The following is a 21,139-nucleotide window of genomic DNA, read 5'->3' as shown; positions in this document are numbered from 1 at the left end:
GAAGGCTTACTTATAGAAGCGATAGCATGAGACTTTCCAAACCTGCAGAAAGATATAAATATCAGGGTACAAAAAAGGAAAAGGACATCAGTCACATTTAATTGAAATAAAAGCACCAGAAGCCACATTCCAATCAAGCTATCAATGTCCGGACTCCAAGAGATGGTTCAGAAAGCACGACCATAAAGAAAGTGCCATCCAAAGAACTGCCTATGTGTCAAATGTCTCAGCAGGAACATTACATGGCATGAGGAGCGGGATTACACACTCAAACTACTGAAGGGGAGATGGAGTCTTGCCAAACAAAACCACTGCAATCTGAAAGTATGTCATTCAGACATAAAGGAGGAACAAAGACTTTCTCCGACACACAACTGAGAGCTCATTGCTAAGCTTATCTTGTAAGGAAATGCTAGTGGTAAATGTTAACACTAAATCAAACTTAGAATTCTCTAATGTATCCTAATATGAAATTCAAAAAGCAAACTTATTAAAGAAAAGGGAGTCACAAATGCATGAGGATGTATGTTTAACCCCAGCACTCATACAAAAGCCAGTCATGGTGGCTTCTACTTTCAATCCCCCACCTTGATAGGCAAAGGCAGGTGGATATCTGGAGCTCACTGGCCAGCCAGCATAGGCAACTGAATGAAGCACTGGTTCCATTGAGAGATTCTGTCTCAAAAAACCAAGATGGACAGTACATGAGGGAATACCTAAGGTTGAACTCTGGCCCCCACATGCCATACATGAGCACTTGCAAACACATGTATGTGTATGTGTGTGCATGTATACATATACCCGCAAAAGAAAAAATAGTTATAACTACAATGATTCATTAAGGAATATACAATATGAAGTGTTATAAATTAAATATACATAACATCAAAACCTCAATGTGGGAAAAGCAGTAGAGTAAAAACATGGGATATTTTTATGACCATAGTTAAATTGCTTTTAGATTAAAATGTTTGTTGTAACTACATGTTTTTGTAAGTATCATAGTAGCCACAAGGCAAAAACCTATAATGATATATAAAAAACTGAAGATCAATGGGTAAAAATGCACTACTCAAGGAAAAATCATGTAGCCACAAAGAAATGGCAGAAGCAAGCATAAACCAATTCAGAATAGTGCACAAAATGACAATGGTATTTCCTTGTCTGCCAATAATTAACTTGAATATAAATGGGTTAAATTCTGCATTTAAAAAGCACACATAGTTGCCTGGATTGGAAAACAAAACTAAGACTCAATCATTTGGAGTGTGAATGAAACTTACTTTACCTGTAAAGAAATATGTCAGCTCAAAGTTAAAGGATGGAGGAAAATATTCCATACAAATGGAGACTAATAGACAGCAAGGGGAGCTGTATTTTCAATCAGATAAAGTAGACATTACCACCAAAACTGTGAAGAAATACCATCAAGATAATTGCATAATAACACAGAGGTCAGTTTAACAAGACAACAATTGTAAATGTTTATATGCCCAAAACCTGAGACCTGGAAGTATGAAGCAAATGCTAATAGGTATGAAGGAAGAGTTGGGCCACATTAAATGATGAGAGGGACTCCACCATTTTTATCTTCTATGGTACACAAAGTGCAGATTGTCCATACACAAAATTATCAAGAAAACATACTTAAACTGTGCTCTAGACAAAATGGACCTTAGAGATATTCCCAGAAATTCCTATTAAATAGCCATAGAATGCACACCCTCAACTCCAGGCACATAAAGCACACATACCCCAAGCAAAGAGTTATCCATACATCTGTGTTCATTACAGCACTAGTCACAACAGTTAAACCATGTAAGCAACTTAAGTCACCATTAGTGAATAAATGAATATAAGAATGTGGCATACTGATAATAGAATACTATTCTACTATTTAAACAAATGAAAAATTTCAACATTGATGGCCCTTCAGGTTAGCTGAAACTAAGCTAAATGCACTTATAAATAACATGCGATCACATATGTGGACGATAGAATGCTGACCTTCCAGAGAGTAGAATAATAAGTAGTTAGCAGACACTTGAGTAACTATCAAGTATTGACAAATGTGGAGCTGTTGGCCAACAAATGCATGATTACAGCTAAATAGAAAGGAAGAATATATTTAAATAGCAAGAATATGCATTAGAAATAGAATAGGCAACAGAAACAGAAATTCGATAAGTAATTTCATATAGCAAGGAAAGGCAGAAGGGAGGAGAGAGAAATAAGGACCAATGCTCATGTATTTTACATTTGGATGATAAAAACACTGTTAAATAGTTTGTAAATAATGGATGCACAGCTTAGTAAACTCACTAAAAGGATCTGTTGGTACACTGTAAATGGGTGGATTATATTATATATTATTTATGTCTCAATAAATGTCTCGTGTAACCAAAACCAAGGTTATACAAGTTAAAATGTCATGCCAGTAAAGAAGAGTCTCACAAAGTGAGGGAAGTGGGCAATATTGATAGAGCTAATTTCAACAATATTCACAGAAACTGGATAAGCAAGTGCTAATTATCTGAAGACTTGTAGGATCAGAATTAAAAGTCATTGTTACATAAATTAACCTATAGTCTTTAGTCTATAAGGTAGAGCTCAACTAGAAGGAAAAAGAGAAAAAAAAAAAAGAAAAAGATGAAATGGAATGATGATCTATAAACAATAACCCAAAAGGAGAAAAAGATAAACATTCAGGAAGTTAAAAATGAACTATTTAAGAAAATATTATGTCAACAACAACAACAACAACAACAAAAAAAAAAACAGAGATGGAAAGTAAAGCCAGATTGATAGATAAATTCTTTCAGAGCCTGCTTTGGATCATCCTCCACAATGCAGCACTGACAATTAAGGACAAGCCCTCTGCTTCATTGGAAGTATGCAATGGATGTCTTTACATTAGTAAAAAGAACCTGTAGCTGAGAGAAGAATGGAGCAAGCCAGCAGCACTCCTGCATGCAAACTCCAGCACTAGCCTATATAGGAAATCTCCAAGTTCCAAGATGTAACATAGAGAAACAACCATCATGTGAGTTCACTTAACTCACTAACATTTTCCAGAAAGTAGGTGTGAATGGAAATAATTCTTAAAAATTATTTTCAAGATGGACATGATGATTATTCTCCTATTTTTCCGCAACATTTTGAGTACAAGAAAGTATAATTAAGATGCTCACTGAGGTTTTGCCCAGTGTCTGTTATCAAGAGTAAAAAAAAAACCAGCTGGGCAGTGGTAGCGCACGCCTTTAATCCCAATACTTGGGAGGCAAAGGTTAGATCTGCCTAGATCTATGAGTTGGTGGCCAGTCTGGTCTACACAGTAAGTTCCAGGACAGCCAGGGCTACACAGAAAAATCTTGTCTTGGGGGGTTGGAGGGTGAGGGAAAAGAAAAGTTGAACATGGGACTCTAAGGTCTATCAGTCTACAATTTTTTAAGTTATATATCATCAGCACCAGCTCATTCTGGAAGTCTTGTTTTGTCTGGTTTGGGGGCAATAAGTCAAGAGTTTTCTTAGTGTAATTGCCTAAAATATTTGGGATCATTATCTTAGGGTTCCTGCCTAATAATTGATAACTAAGAAGACAGTATATCCACACAAATTGTCTGTAATAATTTTTCTGGACAAATGGCATTTTAAATTCTATGAATTAATTTTTCTCGCGTAAAAAATGAATTTAAAAATAACTCATTTGCTAAGGTTTGTGCTGCCTGGTAAGATTCCTGTGAAGAATATATGTGTATCAATGTACATAGGTAATTCCAGTAATGCCTGGTGTTGAGGAGTCATTTAATCATTGTGAAATATTATTACTGTTGCTTTGAGAACATACTATAAATAGGCCATCAAGACCACAGAGTCACCCAGAGTACTCCAGGGGCTAGCACATTCCCAGACATACGTACATCCATGAACCACAGATAGGTAAAAGTGTTTTCAGAAACTTCTGACTATCATGCATTCTGACTTAGTGGACACATCTGAAAATCTGGCTTGCCCACTTTCTTGAGGCAAAACCTTGAAATCTCATGACAATTTAATCAATTAAAAACAATGTCTTTGATAATTTTTAATAGACTGCTAAAACTGAATACATTCTATCTTTTTTTCTACAGACTTTCCATACATGAAAACCAAAGATTATAAAATTTATAAGCTCACAATGAAAGGATAAAATTTTTATATTTGGTATTATACTTTTAAAAGAGGAAAAAGATGTAAGAATTCATGTATTATTAGCTTTGAACCAGATTTGATTTATCTCAGTAAAAACATGCATTATCAAACAGTAATGAATTGCATGCATTGAAACAATAAGCTACTATGAAAGAGTAAGGATGCATTTTTTAATTATCACAGGGGACTTAATAATTTTCTTGCTTCTTTCATAAGACTTGTATGTAAAAGTAAATATACAAGAAAGCTCTGTGCATGATGCAAATTGCTATGCCAACATATCACTTTTGTGTCTTAAAACTTTAAAATGCTTCTAGGTAGAGTTATAATAACAAGATATTAATTTATACATGCACACAGAATCTGTGTATTCAAGATCCTTCTTTAGAGTCATTTTTCTTTAATAATCTTAAATTTGGATAAGTGTAAAATTAAAATCATGGAAACTAAAATGGTATATTCTGCTAGAATATGCTAACATAGCTTGAGGATAAGGTCAAGGAATGATAACCGTCTAAAATATAGACCCATAACAATATATTGGCAAGCCTAAATAATCTTAATCATCTGTATCACAGAGCCCCATGTAGACAATTTAAAATTACAGTTAAGAGCAAAGACTATCTCAATTTAACCCAGAACACTGGGCCGTAAGAGCTGTGTGTCACTCGGCACTCCTATGATTTATTTTCTAGTTGATATGGCTAGCTTTGGTGTGGGGAAGACAAGGAATAAGTAGTGAAGTTTTGTAAAATTTTTCCAATAATTGGGAGTGAAATCACAATACTAGATAGAAAAATATACTTAGAATAGGCTTGCCAGTGCTCAAGAGAAGCACACACCATAGACTGCACTGGTAATACCCGTGGGCCTGTCCTACATCAACCAAATGATGAGTTTAGCCATGACTAGGAAACATGGCTCATCTTCAGCTCCCAGATGATCTTCCCAGTAACCTAACCTGATCAAAATCTCACCCCTATGCATGCCTCCTTCATTTTTCCCATTAAATATTGAGAGCATAAGCAATGGGAAGGAATCTTATTTTACCCTAAGGACCCAGATAAATTTACATTTTACACAGTCACTGAATTGTTTTCAAACTTTGATGAATGTGAGAATAAGCAAAAGAGCTTCCAACAGAAGTAAACTCTAAGCTTTAGATTGAGAGTTTATAACCAATACATGTTTCCAGGCTAAAGTAAATTGTAGGTTTTCAGATTTCTAGGTTAGTCTCAGTGAGCCTTATCTTCTTGATATTTATAGGGAGGGGGATAAATAAAAAGTCAGTCCTGAATTTGAAAATCTATAATCTAGACCAACTGAAGATACTTGAATGATTCATCTGGACACCACTCCTCATTCATAAGTCCTCCTGGTCACCAAGTAGGCACAGTCTCTTTGCTTCCTGTAGCTACTTTCCATCACCTGGACTGATACTGTGTATCCTCCATGATCTGGTATTCTGAGGTGCCAATTAAGTAACAAATAGAATAGAAACTAGTTCAGACATCCACTTTAGAGGCCAGCATCTAAGTAAGTACTACCAAAAGGTTAAAAAACGAGGGGGGTGGGGAATATCATCTAATCAACTTGTACAGCTGAAATTTTAGGAAAGTTATGCCAGTGTTTTATGACACAGGACTAGTCACCCAAGGAAATAATAGAGAGGGAGCCAAGAGTCTCACATGTCCATTGGGTGGTTTTGTCTTTATTTAGCGCTTCTTAAGTTTCAAATTGAGTGCTGTAAGATTTTATAACCTGAAACAGGAAGAAATGTCTGTTTCTTCAAGCATAGTTCCTTGTTCACCAGACAGGCTGTATATCGAAACCTTAACCACATGTCTAAGAAACTGGCCACTCACTTTTTCCTCCCTGAAATATCACTTCATGTTACTGAGCTATGGTGACATGAAGGAAGTTTGCTGCTTACTCTGCAGAAGTTATGGAAAAATACAGACCCAGGAAGTCACACCTGGTAGTGATAATGGGTGTGATGGAATGTTTAGCCACCATTGTTAACCTCTGTGCTTCTTCAGTACTGTGAAGAAGTACCGGTGGGAACCTGTTCATCTCCATCATCGCAGGACAAGATATAGGATACTTTTCGTGATGTGCACATTCTTTATCAAGTAGCAAGGAATCAAATCTGTTCGCTCTACACACTACTCCATAAGTCTTCTGCTCCTATTACACAGAAGTACTGTTCTTACAGAGAAATGAATGGGACCCCTTGGTGTATGGCAACTGGAAGTCATGGTGCAAAGCCAAAGCTCCTTTAACCTGTGTTCCCTGGAGAGACCAAGAATATTCATTTTATGACAGTGATGATAGTGATGAAACTAAAGATAATGCCAAATTCTGCTATTGCAAATGCTGGTTACTTTCAAGTTTGGGGTAGATGAGATTATCAGAAAAGTTTTTCCTGGTTTATGCTCATAGAATTGTTCACTCAGCTATGCACAGAGAAGTATGAAAGTAGATAATTAAGATAATCTAGTTGTAAAGTTTGATTCTGAAGTTTTCTTTGCCTCTCAATTGTGCACTTGTAACATTATTAGGGTGAAGACAGAGGGAGGAAACTGGAGTTTCTCTTGTAGGCTTTGGAGTTTATGTTATTTGTTCATAAGTGACAGTTCTTTAAGAGGTTGATAAACAAATGCAAATAAAAGCACTAATATTAAATAACAGCTTTATGAACAAACCGTCAATCCATGTAGCAATTCAAGTACTAAGAAGCCGAGCTAACCACAGGAAATGCCTACATTTAGAACCTATTGTCAACACCTTGGTAGATCAGAAAGAAATGAACATCTAGGTCTTGTAGAAATGCTTCAAACACCACAATCTGCTGTCTTCTTTCTCATTTAAGAAACAGAGATTCTATGCTAGTCATCACCCATCAGAGGAGACCACTTTCATGTCAGAAATTTGGTTATGCAAAGGCAATCTAGTTTGCAAAGGACACTGAGCCTGTCTTTAATGGGTAGCTGTTCACGCAGCGGCTTAGATGGAGAGTGTCTCCTGAAGTTTGGAGGAAGGAGACGTTGACTCCATTGTGGAGAACTAAAAGGGGTGGAGATGGTGGGTGAGGAGAAGAGTGCAGAACAGAAAAGTGTATAATGACTTACCTGCAACACTTTGGTCAAATTGTTAAACAGAGCCTGGCCAGCACTCACTTTGTACTTGACGCCTCTGACTGTACCATTTTTGCTTAAAATGTTGACTCTTCTCGTGCCAAAAGCCTTCTCACTGGCTGTCCTGGCTAATACCAGCAGGTTATCCTGATCTTTCTCCTGTTCGTTATCCTCTGATCCAATGTGGCCGTTTTGCTGTCCCTCAGAGTCACTTAGCCCATCTATGGCACAGATACTAGCACATTCAGAATCCAGAGAGCCTGGTGCTTGTCCATCTTCATAGACCTCTTTCAGAACTCTCCCACTGTGAGATGAGGCAATTCGAAACCGGACTTTCCGTGGCCTGTCAGTTTCTGGCTTTGTCTCCCTTCTTAGCATGGTCACCTCCACCCACATGAACCAGTTTACACCATTATGGATCTGCTGTCAGTTCATCCCCCTTGCCACAGCAACAGCAGAGCTGAATTCCAGAGATGGTAGCCCTCCTGTGACAGTGAAAGAAAAGAAGATGCCCAAGGATGTGCAGTGTGCCTTGGCTATCAATAATTAATACGCATGTGTGCTATGGTTACCATTAAACTAAAACCTGAAAAGTGACCCCAGTCTTTAAATATTAAACGTTCATGGTGGACTCTGACAGAACAAGTGCAAGAAAGTGGCCTGAGATGAGACAGAAAGTAGGTATGTGACAAGGACATAGCAGGCTTGAATGTCAATGCTGATGATGTGTGTGTCAAAACGATCTTAGCAGAAACAACTCTATAGTTTGCTCTCTAAAATAGGGGGTCAGAAACAAAGTCTAGAATCAAATGTGTAGGATACAGGTGTTCCAATCATCTCTAACCATTTGTTTCTTCACCTACTCTCTCCTGATGATCTTTCAACGGGCAATGATGTGCTGCATGCCTGCATACAACTAAGCAGTTTTAATTCTAGTTAAGGAGCTGATTTGACTTCACAAGGTGAATTTTCAAGACATCTTCATTCCCTGGTCCTTTGCTAAAGGCAAGCTTTGAACACACAGTGAATGAGAGACCTTCAGGCTGATTGTGTTCCCACTTCTGGGAATAGGGAGTGCTCCCTTTGATACAGGGAGGGGTTTGGAAAGGAGATGTGGAGCAACAGAGGATGAATGGAAAATCCTCCAAGCCAGCCAGATCAGCCACAGAGATCCAGGTGATGAGCACTGATAGATGCTCCACCCAGTCACTCCCGTGTAGAGAAGGTCCTCTGTGCCTTCTCGGTATGTTTTCTATCACCCTGGCAAGTAGCCAAGGAGCCTTTTAAGTTACATGCTTAAATTTAAAATGTTGCTACTGAGTGTGGTAAGCTATCTGTATCTGCAGAAAAGAGGAGAATCACCTACCCAAGTTGTGTTTTATAGTAAATATTTGTAAGTTTTAATCTATCTCTTTGTGTATATTATTTTTCAAAGGTCAGAAAATTCTCAATAAAAAAAGTTGAAGACAAAAGGCACTAATAGTCTCTCTAGACACATTGAAAATGTGTGTATATTCCAGTGCATAGAGTGGAGGTGGTCCAATGTTTCACTGAGTTGCTGGGACAGAAGGACAAAATTTCTAAGGACAGAAGGAGCAAAGTGTTAGCATTGACCAATAAGATATGAGCAAAAGTAATAAATACTTTATGGACCAAGATAGTCGAGGCAGAGTCTTCTGTATGTAATCTCTGGGAATCCTTAGAACATACACTGAATGCATGACCCATTTTCATATTGGCTCGGTCATGTACTGATTGTATACAGCCAACAACTGCTGTGAGTTCATGAATCTAGAAGGCCAGTCATGGCCAAAAGATTCTGTCTTGCTCCTGCCCTCTCCGACCTCTAGTTTGTATAGTCTTTCTTCCCCTTCTCTGCAAAGGTCCCTGCATCTTGCAGAGGCCATGTGGCTAAGTACTCCAGAGTCATGTATTCTCTGCACTTTGACCAGTTTTGAGTTTCTGCTCTAACTACCATCCTCTACAAAAAGGAAACTATTTTGATAGGGCCTAAGAGCAGTACTAACCTACTTGAAGAGAGATATGAATTTATAGGGTTGTTTGATTCTATGTCTATTTATCAAGATAATAGTTGGTGGGTGCATCCTTGGAGTCTGTGAGCTCCCCAACCTTGGGTTCTTAACCAGATTTTCAGTACCAATAACTAAAGAGCTATGGACAGATGATGGCTTGTGAGGAAGGGAGGTCCAGTTTCCTTTAATACCCAATATATAATTCACAGACCACATGAAGCTCAAAAGGAAGGAAGACCAAAGTGTGAGTGCTTGGATCCTTCTTGGAAGGGGGGAATCAATACTCACAGGAGCAAACATGGAGACAAAGTGTGGAGCAGAGACTGAAGGAAAGACCATCCAGAAAGTGCCCCATCTGGGGATCCATCCCATATACAGTCACCAAATGTAGACACTATTATGGATACCAAGAAGTGCATACTATAGCTGTCTCCTGAAAGGCGCTGCCAGAGCCTGACAAATACAGAGGTGGATGCTCACAGCCAACCACTGGACTGAGCATGGGGTCCCCAATAGAGGAGTGAGAGAAAGGACTGAAGGATCTGAAGACGTTTGCAACCCCATAGGAAGAATAACAATATCAACAATGAGACACCCCAGAGCTTCTACGGACTAAACCACCAACCAAAGAGTACATATGGAGAAACCCATGGCTCCAGCCTCATATGTAGCAGAGGATGGCCTTGTCGGGCATCAATGAGTGGAGAGACTCTTGGTCTTGTGAAGACTCAATGCCCCAGTGTAGGGGAATGCCAGAGCAGGGAGGTGGGAGTAGAATTGGTGGGGGAGCACCCGCATAGAAGCAGGAGGAGGGGGAATGGGATAGGGGTTTGTGAAGGGGAAACCAGGAAAGGGTTTGTTTACATTTGAAACGTAAATAAAGAAAATATCCAATAAAAATAAATAAAAAATAATAAATTAATTAATTAAAAATTAAAAAAGAAAAAGAGTGTGAACCCTGGCAGGTCAGCCATGTTGCAGTTGGATGGCTGCACACTCAGAAGAACAGGGACAGCAGAGATTAGACTGCTGTGTTCAGTAGATAAATCTTTGCATTCTTCATTTAATCAGGAAATAAGGATGTTAAACACTGCTCAAATATAAAACCTAGAATAGGTGTGGTAAGTATAAATATGTAAAATCGTCGCATGTTTTCTTAGTTTAAAAGCTATTTCTAGTTAGCACAGAGTTTTTGTGTGCATATGAACTCCTTTTCATTGAAATAATTGAGCTTCTTGCCTTCAATGTCTTTCTCTACACGTGCAACCATCTTCTGTTTAAAACTGGCTCCTAGGCACTCTGTCACAAAAGTACCTACAATTTCCCACTGTCCCATTCATGCCCCACCTTTTAGAATGCGTTCATCCTTCATCGCTGTGTAATCCTTTGATGGTCTTGGGTGCTCTCTCGTCACGAGTTTCTTTTACTTCCTTCCTGTGTACACTTGTAATTATTCATTTAGCAATATTTATTGAGTGTCCACCAAATATTAGAATTTCTGGATCTAATCTACACTAGTGAATAAAATACACACATCCTTGTTTTAGGGTAAACTGATATAACTCAAAAATGAAAACAGAATGGAAAATGTGAGATTGATTACAAAGAATACAAAAGTGGAAAGCATGGAAAATGACCTAGTAAGAATTGTCTGTTTGACTAAGCAGAAATGATAAGACTTTAAGAAAAGGAAGTGTTATGCTGGAGTCTAGCAAAATTAAGAGATACTTATGCATGAAAGCTTGAGAGGCAGAGATGGAGGTACCTTCAAAGCTGTGGGCAATATATGTAAATGTCCTTGGGGAGAAAACAAATTGGCTTGTTCTGAAAATTAAAAAATATCAGAGTGGCCAAAGACAATTATACATTCCATTTTATACGACTTTTTTCTGAAGCAGGACTCTCCCTTCCTAGTGTACCCTTTAGTTTCCTCTCTTAAGCCGGAAACCATGGGACAAGTTGTATTACCAACCCAGGAACATATCAAGTGTTGGTATGCTTCACATCAGTCACATATATTCATTTAAAGTAACAATTTATAAATTATAGAAGCTCTGGATCTGTGAAAAATACTATCATTCATAAATCCAATTTTTAAATATCCTTTCTTCACTTAGAAGTAGAAACACTAACCTAGCAACTAGATCTAAGTCTGGACATTTCTTGTTTGTGTCAGTTTTGTTAGTGCAATATCCAACAATGTCCTAATTATAGAGAAGAAATGGCATCAGAATTAAACTCGTTCTGCTTTCAAAACCTTACCCCTCACTACTCTTCTATGTCTGGATACAGCTTTGTGTAATGGAAAATCATTTTAACCATGTCCTTGGATTTGTAGTGTAATTCTTCTCAATGCTCTGCATCACAGTGAATGCTCCAATCCCTTGTGTACTGACTTTTAAGCTTCACATTCACCAATCTGATTTTTGCTCTTGCAAACACTAGTAGTTGGTGACTGGCCATGAACTAATTATGAGCTAGAACCTCCAAAGCTGGGAGGCAACCCTGTGCTCTTTATAACCATCTCCAGTACTTATTATGATAACAGGAAGCTAACACAGAAACAAAGCAATTTTCCGAAACGGAGTTTAAACAGATGCCAGCACTGAATGTGGCATCTTTGGAGGCCAAGTCCTTAGAGTGTCATTTTGTTTTCTGTATTTAGAATGGCCTCGAACAAAGTGTAGAATTTTCCAACCCTTAAGGTAAAGTGAGAGTACCCTTAGAGAGTATCCTACTGATAAACTTACATAACAGAATCCCCTACTTAATACAGACTTTATGTGCTATTTTATGGTTGACTTTCTTTTAATTCACTAAAATTTAAACATATATAAACTTGTACCTGCAAATGGAATAAATTTAAAGAGAATAACCCCCAGGCCCTAGGTTATTACAAATTGTATTTCCCAATTGCATTGTTTTCTTTTGTTCCAAGAACATGATGCTAGAATGGTGCCCCGAGACATCCTAATTCTATTAGCCTATCCTCGTTGCCGAGGTAACAGGGATTATTGATGCTGCTGTCTGAGAAGAAGGTTAAAGCTAGCAAGGAGAGGCAAAACAGAGGCAGGAAGCCAGAGGAAACCTGTGCTCATTTAGGGAACTGAAGATGCTTTTGTTCTTCTGTTGGGATTGCAGTTTTGAGCCTACAAATAATTGAGAAGGATTTTTTTTTTTTTGAAGAACAAGGGAGTGAGAGATACCCTAGAAAAGTCAGTACAAAACAAGTTCCTCTAAAGAGAATGCATGACAAAATATAATTTACAAGTTTCTTAGTTGGGAAAAGATATCATGCCAAAAAAAAATGGTATCCAGTCAAGTGTCCAAACTGAATGAAGAAGGCAGAGCCAGGAAGCTCTAGACATATATTTGTGACACTCTGGATCTTATGAAGTCAACAAACTTTCCAAAGCCTTTGTGCATGGAGAACTCTACTATAATCTGACTTATCTGGCTTAGATCTTCTCTGTTAGTATATAGAACCTTTTTCCAGAAATATTTTGCCAGCCATAAAAAAATAGTAACAGTGCATGATCATTTATGTTGACTACCCACAATGTGAAGATATTCACAAAGGATATTTGAAAAATGGTCACTTTGAAGAAATAGGGAGTCTTAAACTCATTTGTGCAATAAGGAGCTATGTTTGCAAACTAAGAAAAGTTCGTTACCACTACATTTAACCAGTATGTCAGGACATAGACCCCTGTGTTTCCAGTACTCATTTATTCTGCATAAATTAATATGCACAGTGGTTTGTACTGGTTTGAAGATAGAAGATGTTTCAATGAAGAGAGAGCAGACACCATATTATAAATTACCTTAGACAATTAGGGGTTAAGAAAAGATTTTGGTGAGAGATGCCAGGAAATTCAGAAATGACATCATGAAACTTACATCTTTTTCAAGATTAGCTGGTCTGAAGCCCAAGGGAAGAAGATTTAACAGCCCAAAGTTAGGTAAACTCGATAGATTCTAGACACAAACTTTGCTGCTTTACAATCCAGAGAATAAAATGAGACAAGAAGATCACTGTTGCCATAGCTTCATGAGAACTACACCTGTGAGAATTGCAATTGCAGGAACGTTAGAAGGCCATCCCTCTCAGCATGGACCTTACAGCTTCACAAGCGGCAGAGGTAACAGCCAACATCTGGACAACTTTTGATGTTTATATTTATCAATGAACACAAGGCAATGAGGAGAAACAGCCCATATGGGGCTGATGCCCCCCCCCAAAAAATTAAAACCTGGGTGGTTTTCAGACAAGATTAATTGAATCCCCTTTTGGGAAATAATCACTGAGGTTTTGGAGCTGAGGGACCCGAGGTCCTGCCATTCATCAGATGAAGGTGCACAGCCTTTGTAATTTGAGAATTGTGCTCTCCCACACTATAAAAGCCACTTGTAACATGTGGCCCTTAGTGCATGTCTGTAAAACTCCATCTGGTATACAGTCAATCTATGAAGGACAACCCTTGGGATCTGAGGACTGGAGAAAATTCCTAGTGGGTTTCATCAGTTCAAATGCTTGAACATCTGGCCCTTGGATCAATCAGTGATAATCTTGACATAATTATTTGTCATTGCTACACAAAGGCGTCAAAACCCACAGGGCATCTTCTAGCTTGGGAGGAAATTCTGGAGTCGATCGATAGCAAAGTAAGTTTGTAGAAGGTGATACATTGCCACCCATGTTCTTGACTGAGGAAGAACTGAGTTCACTGTGTGTAAAACGTACTGTTTTGTTGAAACACAGTTCAGAGAACTGTAACTTTAGGTGTGAACACACTGTCATTGTCTCAATAAGGGTTACTATTGCTGTGATGAAACACTGTGACCAAAGTAACTTGGGGAAGAAAGGATTTATTCGGCTTACATTTCCACATCACTGTTCATCATGGAAGGAAGTCAGGACAGGAACTCAAACAGGGAAGAACCCTGGAGGCAGGAGCTGATGCAGAGGCCATGATGAAATGATACTTCCTGGCTTTCTCGTCATGACTTGCTCAGCCTACTTTCGTATCAAACCCAGGATCACCAGCCCAGGGAAAGCAGCAACCACATTGGGCTGGACCCTTCCCCATCAATCATTAAGAAATGCCCTACATCCGGGTGTGGTGTGCACGCCTTTAATCACAGCACTCAGGAGGCAGAGGCAGGTGGATTTCTGAGTTCTAGGCCAGCCTGGTCTACAAAGTGAGTTCCAGGACAGCCCTGGCTATACAGAGAAACCCTGTCTCAAAAAACAAGAAAGGAAGGAAGGAAGGAAGGAAGGAAGGAAGGAAGGAAGGAAGGAAGGAAGGAAGGAAGGAAGGAAGGAGAAGGGAAGGCAAGGGGAAGGGGAAGGGGGAGAGGAAGGGGAGGGGAGGGGGGAGGGGAAATGAAATTTTCAAGTGACAAAACATTTTCAGATGACAACAAAATCCATGCCACAGTTAAGTTAGCTGCACTCCAACTTTCCTGTGTTAATAATTCATAAAACAAGGTTCCAACTTCCAGCCTATACTATAGATGCTGTCAGTGCTGGGAAACATCTCTAGATTCAGCAAAATATGGTTATGTGTCACAGGGCTTCCCATCATTCAAGAGGGACCAACAAAGAAAAATTTGTCTATTAGAAAGGAAATACTCTATCATTCTGTCAGGAACTCACTAGGATGCAGAGGGCCAGCCATTCATTTCATTGCTGTCTCTGTGGGAAATCACTGTGCTAGATAAGAAAATTGGTCCTCTGAGAGGCATTCAGATGTTTCTTCTCTCCTTCCCCTTCTTCCACTAACTCTTTCCCCTCTGTCCCTCACTCATCCCTATGATAATTCTGGTCAAAGAGTCTAGGCTTGCATAGTCTCTACATGAAAGATATGCCAGGTCTTATAGTTTAGTTCTTTAATCTTTTCAATATTTATTTATAGGTACCATATGCATATCTAGTACCCAAGGAAATCAGAAGAAGGCATCATCAGATCCCCTGAAACTATAGTTAGAGAAGCTGTGTGTTGCCATGTGGGTGCTGGGAGTGAAACCCAAGCCCTCTATAAAAGCATGCAGTGTTCTTAACTAAGCTATCTCTCTACACCACCATATATATATATATATATATTTATATAATTTATATATAGTTTTATATGGTTATATATTTGATTTTCACTACCTAATTGAGTGCAAAAACGTCTAGTTTGAGTTGATAACAGGAAATTGCTCCAGAGGTTCATTTTCCCTCCTCTTTAATTTATCCTTTTATTTACTAAGCCATTTATCTTAACGCATTCAAGATTTCCTTAGTTACTTCTAGCTACAGCCTTATTCTCAGGACTACTTCAAGACTGACAAGAGGCAGCTCTCAACTCACACGCAACCATTAGAACACTTATTATAGCATTGTGAAAAATTGGAAGGAACAATACTACCAAATACTGTGTAGAAATTGTAATCAGTAAAATGAGTTTATGCACAACCAAGACATATACTTAAATAACAACACTGGTTATAGATAAGATAATTTAGAAATAGAATAGCTTCTACAGACAATGACATCGTGTTTATGTAGAATAAAAACAAATGTGTGCTCAAAGCAACTCTATTTCAAGCTGGTGATAGTTGAAGTGTATAAAGTAGGTATACATAAAATTGAGAAGCCCAATAGTATTGGTAATAGGGAACAAAGGGGAACAGCCTTGTATAGGTCACCAAGAACAACATCGCAAAGAAAAGAAATCAACTCTATCACCCTAGTGTACACAGAAAATAAAAGTGCGGTTACTTTATGGCTGATATACCATGCCTAGCTTTTTCAAGGGAGTTCAGTCTATCTTTATATTTAAGAAATAATGCATAGTTAATCCTTAGATTTTTAACTATCACATCTACAGTGGTATAATTTACAAACATTAAAACCCACCCTTGTAATACAATACATTGATGAATTTTTAACAAAAGTTAGATTTTTAAGTGACTTACTACTACCAGCTCTCTGTATGAAGCCTAAAAGGTTGTTTACTTGCTTGCTTATTTTTGTTTTCATTATACCAAAAGAGTTTTAAACAAAACTGGCTTTTACTTTACTTCACATTTTATTGATGCATTATTCCATTTGGGATCTTAAAATTTCATTACTTCAATAAATGCTTCCATAAATTCAAGAAGGAGGACATTCTTTGTTTTGTGAAACAATTGCATAGAGAGAAAATACAATGTTGACAGTGAACAAGGGGCAGAAGAGTCAGGAAATAGGGACATTAAAAGTCTAACATTTTCTTCAATGAATTTTAATTTCTAGGCCTTTTTTTCTGGGTACCACTTGTCTTATCTTGAATGCATAGTATGACAGTACTTCACATATTTAAAACTATGCCATTCTAATTTAAATATCAACTTCTAATTCATTCATGATTTCTTTATTCTACCTGCCTTGGTAGTTTTCAAGAATCCTGGGAAGCTCTTAGAGAAACTAGGATCAGAGACACACAATCATACTAGCACATGACATAAAGGTAAAGGTGAAGGGTAAGAAAAATGACCTATTGATATCCAGTGGATACAATATAGTTATTGTGGGCATAGGACAATGTATATGACATAAGGTCAGCCACCCAGACAGTACATGATAGTTTGTGAGCTGCTGGGATATTGTCCCCAACTATGCTGCAACAGCTTGTAATCTAGCACAGAAATCAGATATGTCTACCCAAAATAAATTAATCAACACTCACGCCTTTGAATTAAAGAGTCCTGTCTGCCTGCCCAACTTCTGTCAGGATCTTTCTTCCCTAGTACTTGTGTCTGCTCTGAACTTACCAGTGGAGACTCAGAGCTGCCAAGCAGCCAGCTTCTATTGTTTAATTCACTTCTGTCACGTCAGGAGATTGCAATCAAGCCTTAATAACATTCTGTAGCTTGTGGAGACATTAGCTGTCCCTGAAGCTCAGCTAATATCATTCTAGGCATCTGTTCAAAATGGATCAAAGGCTGGTCCAGCTTAGCCTGCAACCATGCATATTCCTGAAGGAGTCTGAACTAGTGGCCTCAGCAAATGAACCATCACCAGCAGTCTATTCCTTCGCTGGGTTTTTTACACTGAGTAGGTTTCCAAAAACATCCTCTCTGATGCTCTATAATCTAGAAGATAACCAATGGCAGTTGAAAATATCATCTTGAGAATTTTTTTTTAGTTGTCTTGTTTTGTTTTGTTTTTAGTTTTATTTTTTGATAGCACACTAAGTTCAGTTAGAACTGTCCATAGGTCCATGGGTGTTGGCACATCCACTGAAGCATGGGAAACCTACCAGTGGCCACATTCTCCCCTTCCAAAGCAGTTACCACCTGCCAATAGCTCTGCAGTGAGGAATGAAACCTGGAGATTATTGTTATTTTTAGTTTCCTTCTTTCTACCTTGTCATCTAGGACTCCAAGTTTTCCAGGAGACACAACTCATTACAAAGGGATGCCAATAATTGTTGCATTGTTTTCTTGCTGTGCTTTCTAAGAGGCTTTCTCATAGTGTGTCTCATACATCAATCTAGTGGCTATATATGCAAAACAACTCCCATACCTAAGGCTCAAGACCATTGTAGAATAGCAGTTGGAAAGACTGTAAGAGCCAGAGGATCCAGGAATCAACTGTATGATTGTGTCTTCCAGCAATATCAGAAGCTACAGCCCAAAACTTTCACCAACATGACTGTCTAAACACAAGTTGAATAAGGATAATAGATATGCAAAAGTGGACAGGGAGAAAGCCCAGGAAGCCTCAATCCTATACAAAGAACTACAGGCAACTAGGGGATGCTGAAAGAGGAGAAAGCACACCCATTAGTCATCCAATAGCAACTGGTCAGTCCTGGAAACAAATACACATAAATAACATTATTCAGACTGAGCAGGCTGTGTTTGTGTTTTTAGGAATATGGATGTGTTACATATATAACAACAAAGAGAAATGGAGGCCATGAATCATAAAGAGAACAAATAGCGGTATATGGGTTTGGAAGGAGGGACCTGAAAAGGAAAATGATATAATTGTATTATAATCTCAAAAAATAAATGAAATAATTTTTACAAATAAGATTTGATGAAGCAATTTTTTTTCAAAATGGTTGCCTAAGAAAAGCTTATTAGGGAAAGGAAATTTTCATTTTAATCAAGTAATGTTGCTGGCTACAAAATTGCATATTCTACCAGTGATTATTTGCAAACTCAACCATCTGTTGTTACCTGAAGCACAGATGTTTCTCAAGGTACAAATACAAACAAAAAGCTGAGATAATTAATATGTTGAAAATTGATTTTAGTGGGGTATCCCCCCAAAAATATATTTCTTTGTAGAAAAGTCTGTGGGATATCAGACCTTCTTTTGTTCTCTTTAATATTGGGGACCCACACTTCCACATTCCAGCCACCAAATAATCGTATTGTCTTTTTATGAGCTTAGCATACCACAATTCTAAATACTCCAGTTCTGCTATTCTGGTTGTATGCTATGCATCAAAATGTTTCTAAACCTAGTATAGTGTTTAGATCATCAGCATTAGATGGCTTGAGAGCCTATAAAAAGTGTGAACCTACCTATAGAACTGAATCAGACAAACTGAATCAGAATTGATTCTTATGCATAAGAACATTGGAGAAATACACAATCAGCAATGGTGCAAGCTTTCCCACACATACATTCTGGAGTGGACTGATATTTCATCACTTGGATGTTTATTGGCTTTAGCTCAAAGAAATCCCCATCTGTAAGTTCACACTGGCTTGCAGGTGTTGAATACTCCGGGTGTGCCATGTCACTTTATAAGGACAAGCAGGAAAATTGGGTTCTTTGCTCTCAGCAGTGACTATTGTAGAAAGCTAACCAAGGTAGTTAGCAGACTCTAGGGTGGTCAACTGTCCTGTTTTAACCTAGAAGAGCTTTCCTCCAGGTCAGGGAATTTCAATACTAAAACTGAAAAGGTCATAGCCAATGGCGATGGTTGACTCGATGACTACTCCCCAAACATTTATTTCCCTACAGATTTTAAAGAAATTTCTTACACCATAAGCTTTTTAAAGTCTTACATGTTATGACCACTCTTCACATTATAACATGCAGGAAAGACCTTATTCTAAAACCATTACCCCCAGGAAATAGAAACCCAGCAGCAAAGACTTTCGTGGCATGGAACAACTTGAGAAGAGGAAGGTGGACACTGATGTACTATGGATAAGGCTGTGGGTTTACTGAGTGTTCAGACACTGTAGACGAGATGGGAAGTATGAATTGCAATCTGACTTAATGCCAACTATATAGTAAACATGTCAACATGCCCACTGTTCTTATTCACCTCTTCATAGTATCTTTCACTTGTTGACCATTACAGGTCAGACAAACTAGCTTGACCTACATTAACCTCTGATCAACTTTGACCCATTGGATTGTTTCTTTGGGGAATTTTTAACTGGAATATATTGATTACCATCAGTGTTTATGGGAAATAAATTCTATGATCATTGTTGATTTTCTACCATCATGCCTCGGGAAAATAGAAAGGTATTTATAAAAAGAAGGGGAATGAAGCAATAGATACAAAGAATACAGAAGCAGATTCTAGTGGACAGTGGTAAGACAGATTGAAACTGCTTGTTCCCTGGTCTCACCCACTGCTATTACAAATCTCAGTCTCACTTCAACAATTTCCCAGCCAGTGTGACTTCAGAAATCCTAAAGGGATTGAGATTTCATGAGCCCTACTGGAAGATGATACTTAGCTTTAGATCGTCACACCTGTCAAGGTCCCCACAGGTCCTTTCCTCGGATTCCCTCTCTTGCTTACATTTTGGACCTCCCAGTTAGTGTTTATGAGTTTAGGACTTCACTCTCTGTCCCCCATTTTTCAGAACTAGCTCAGTGTTTTATGGATTATGAGATTTCCTGGGTGGGCTCCACAAATCCTCTGCATCATTGCATTCTAGCCTGAATTCCCTCCAAGGAAAGAACCAATTAATTTATAATACTTTAAATGGTGTCCAGTAGTCAGTGGGCATAACAGAAGGACTATGAACTCAACAGTTAACAATTTCGGATGCAAATGCTGGCTGACTCAAAGTATGTGATTTTTTTTCATTTCTCCTAAATATAGTTTTCATGACAAGGTGTTTTGTTTTACTCTAAACATTATGTCTAACCAGAAGAAATTGTCATTCCTGCATGTCAAAATAATTTGAATATAAATAAACTCACATTGATCTGCTAATAGCATGGTGCCTACCTCACATGTGAGCAAGAAAGAGAGTGATGATTTTAAATGTGTAGTAAAGGTACTCTCAATTATAATGCTCAGTAATTATGATAAAATTGTTATTTTTGTTGCTATTTAACACACTACTTTTATGAACACAGTTATTTTATAATAGAGAAAAGGGGGGGGGGGTTGAGGCAGGAATGGTTCAAGCTACCTGATTTAGTTTGGATATCAAATGCCACCACAAAAGGCTCTTCCAGGAAAGACTTTGACTCAAGTTAGTAGTCTTCTAAGAGGTAAATAGGTATTAAGGTCATTAACCTTGTCAATGAATTAATCCATCAATGCATTCACGGCTGGATTAACTTTTAGGATGTAGGATCCAATTTGAAGAAATACATTACTAGAGCATGACTAGAGGCTAGCCTCTGAAGAAGATACGTCTATCTCCATGTTTTCTTTCCTTTCTTCTTCTTCTTCTTCTTCTTCTTCTTCTTCTTCTTCTTCTTCTTCTTCTTCTTCTTCTTCTTCTTCTTCTTCTTCTTCTTCTTCTTCTTCT

At 38.1% G+C, this 21,139-nt stretch overlaps 1 protein-coding gene across 1 annotated transcript in view; it reads right to left on the bottom strand.

The window, feature by feature from the left end:
• Positions 1–7,777, bottom strand: part of Grxcr1 (glutaredoxin and cysteine rich domain containing 1) — a 116,151-nt gene extending 108,374 nt beyond the window's left edge. The window contains exon 1 of the mRNA XM_021163673.1: positions 7,323–7,777. Within this exon, the coding sequence (XP_021019332.1) occupies positions 7,323–7,724 (402 nt within the window). The 5' untranslated portion in view covers positions 7,725–7,777. The remainder of the gene's footprint in view (positions 1–7,322) is intronic.
• Positions 7,778–21,139: the final 13,362 nt, after the last annotated feature.

Source organism: Mus caroli, chromosome 5 (assembly GCF_900094665.2).
Source record: "Mus caroli chromosome 5, CAROLI_EIJ_v1.1, whole genome shotgun sequence".
Taxonomy (NCBI): domain Eukaryota; kingdom Metazoa; phylum Chordata; class Mammalia; order Rodentia; family Muridae; genus Mus; species Mus caroli.
Note: the sequence above shows the minus strand (reverse complement) of the source record. Positions and strands in the feature narration are given on the sequence as shown.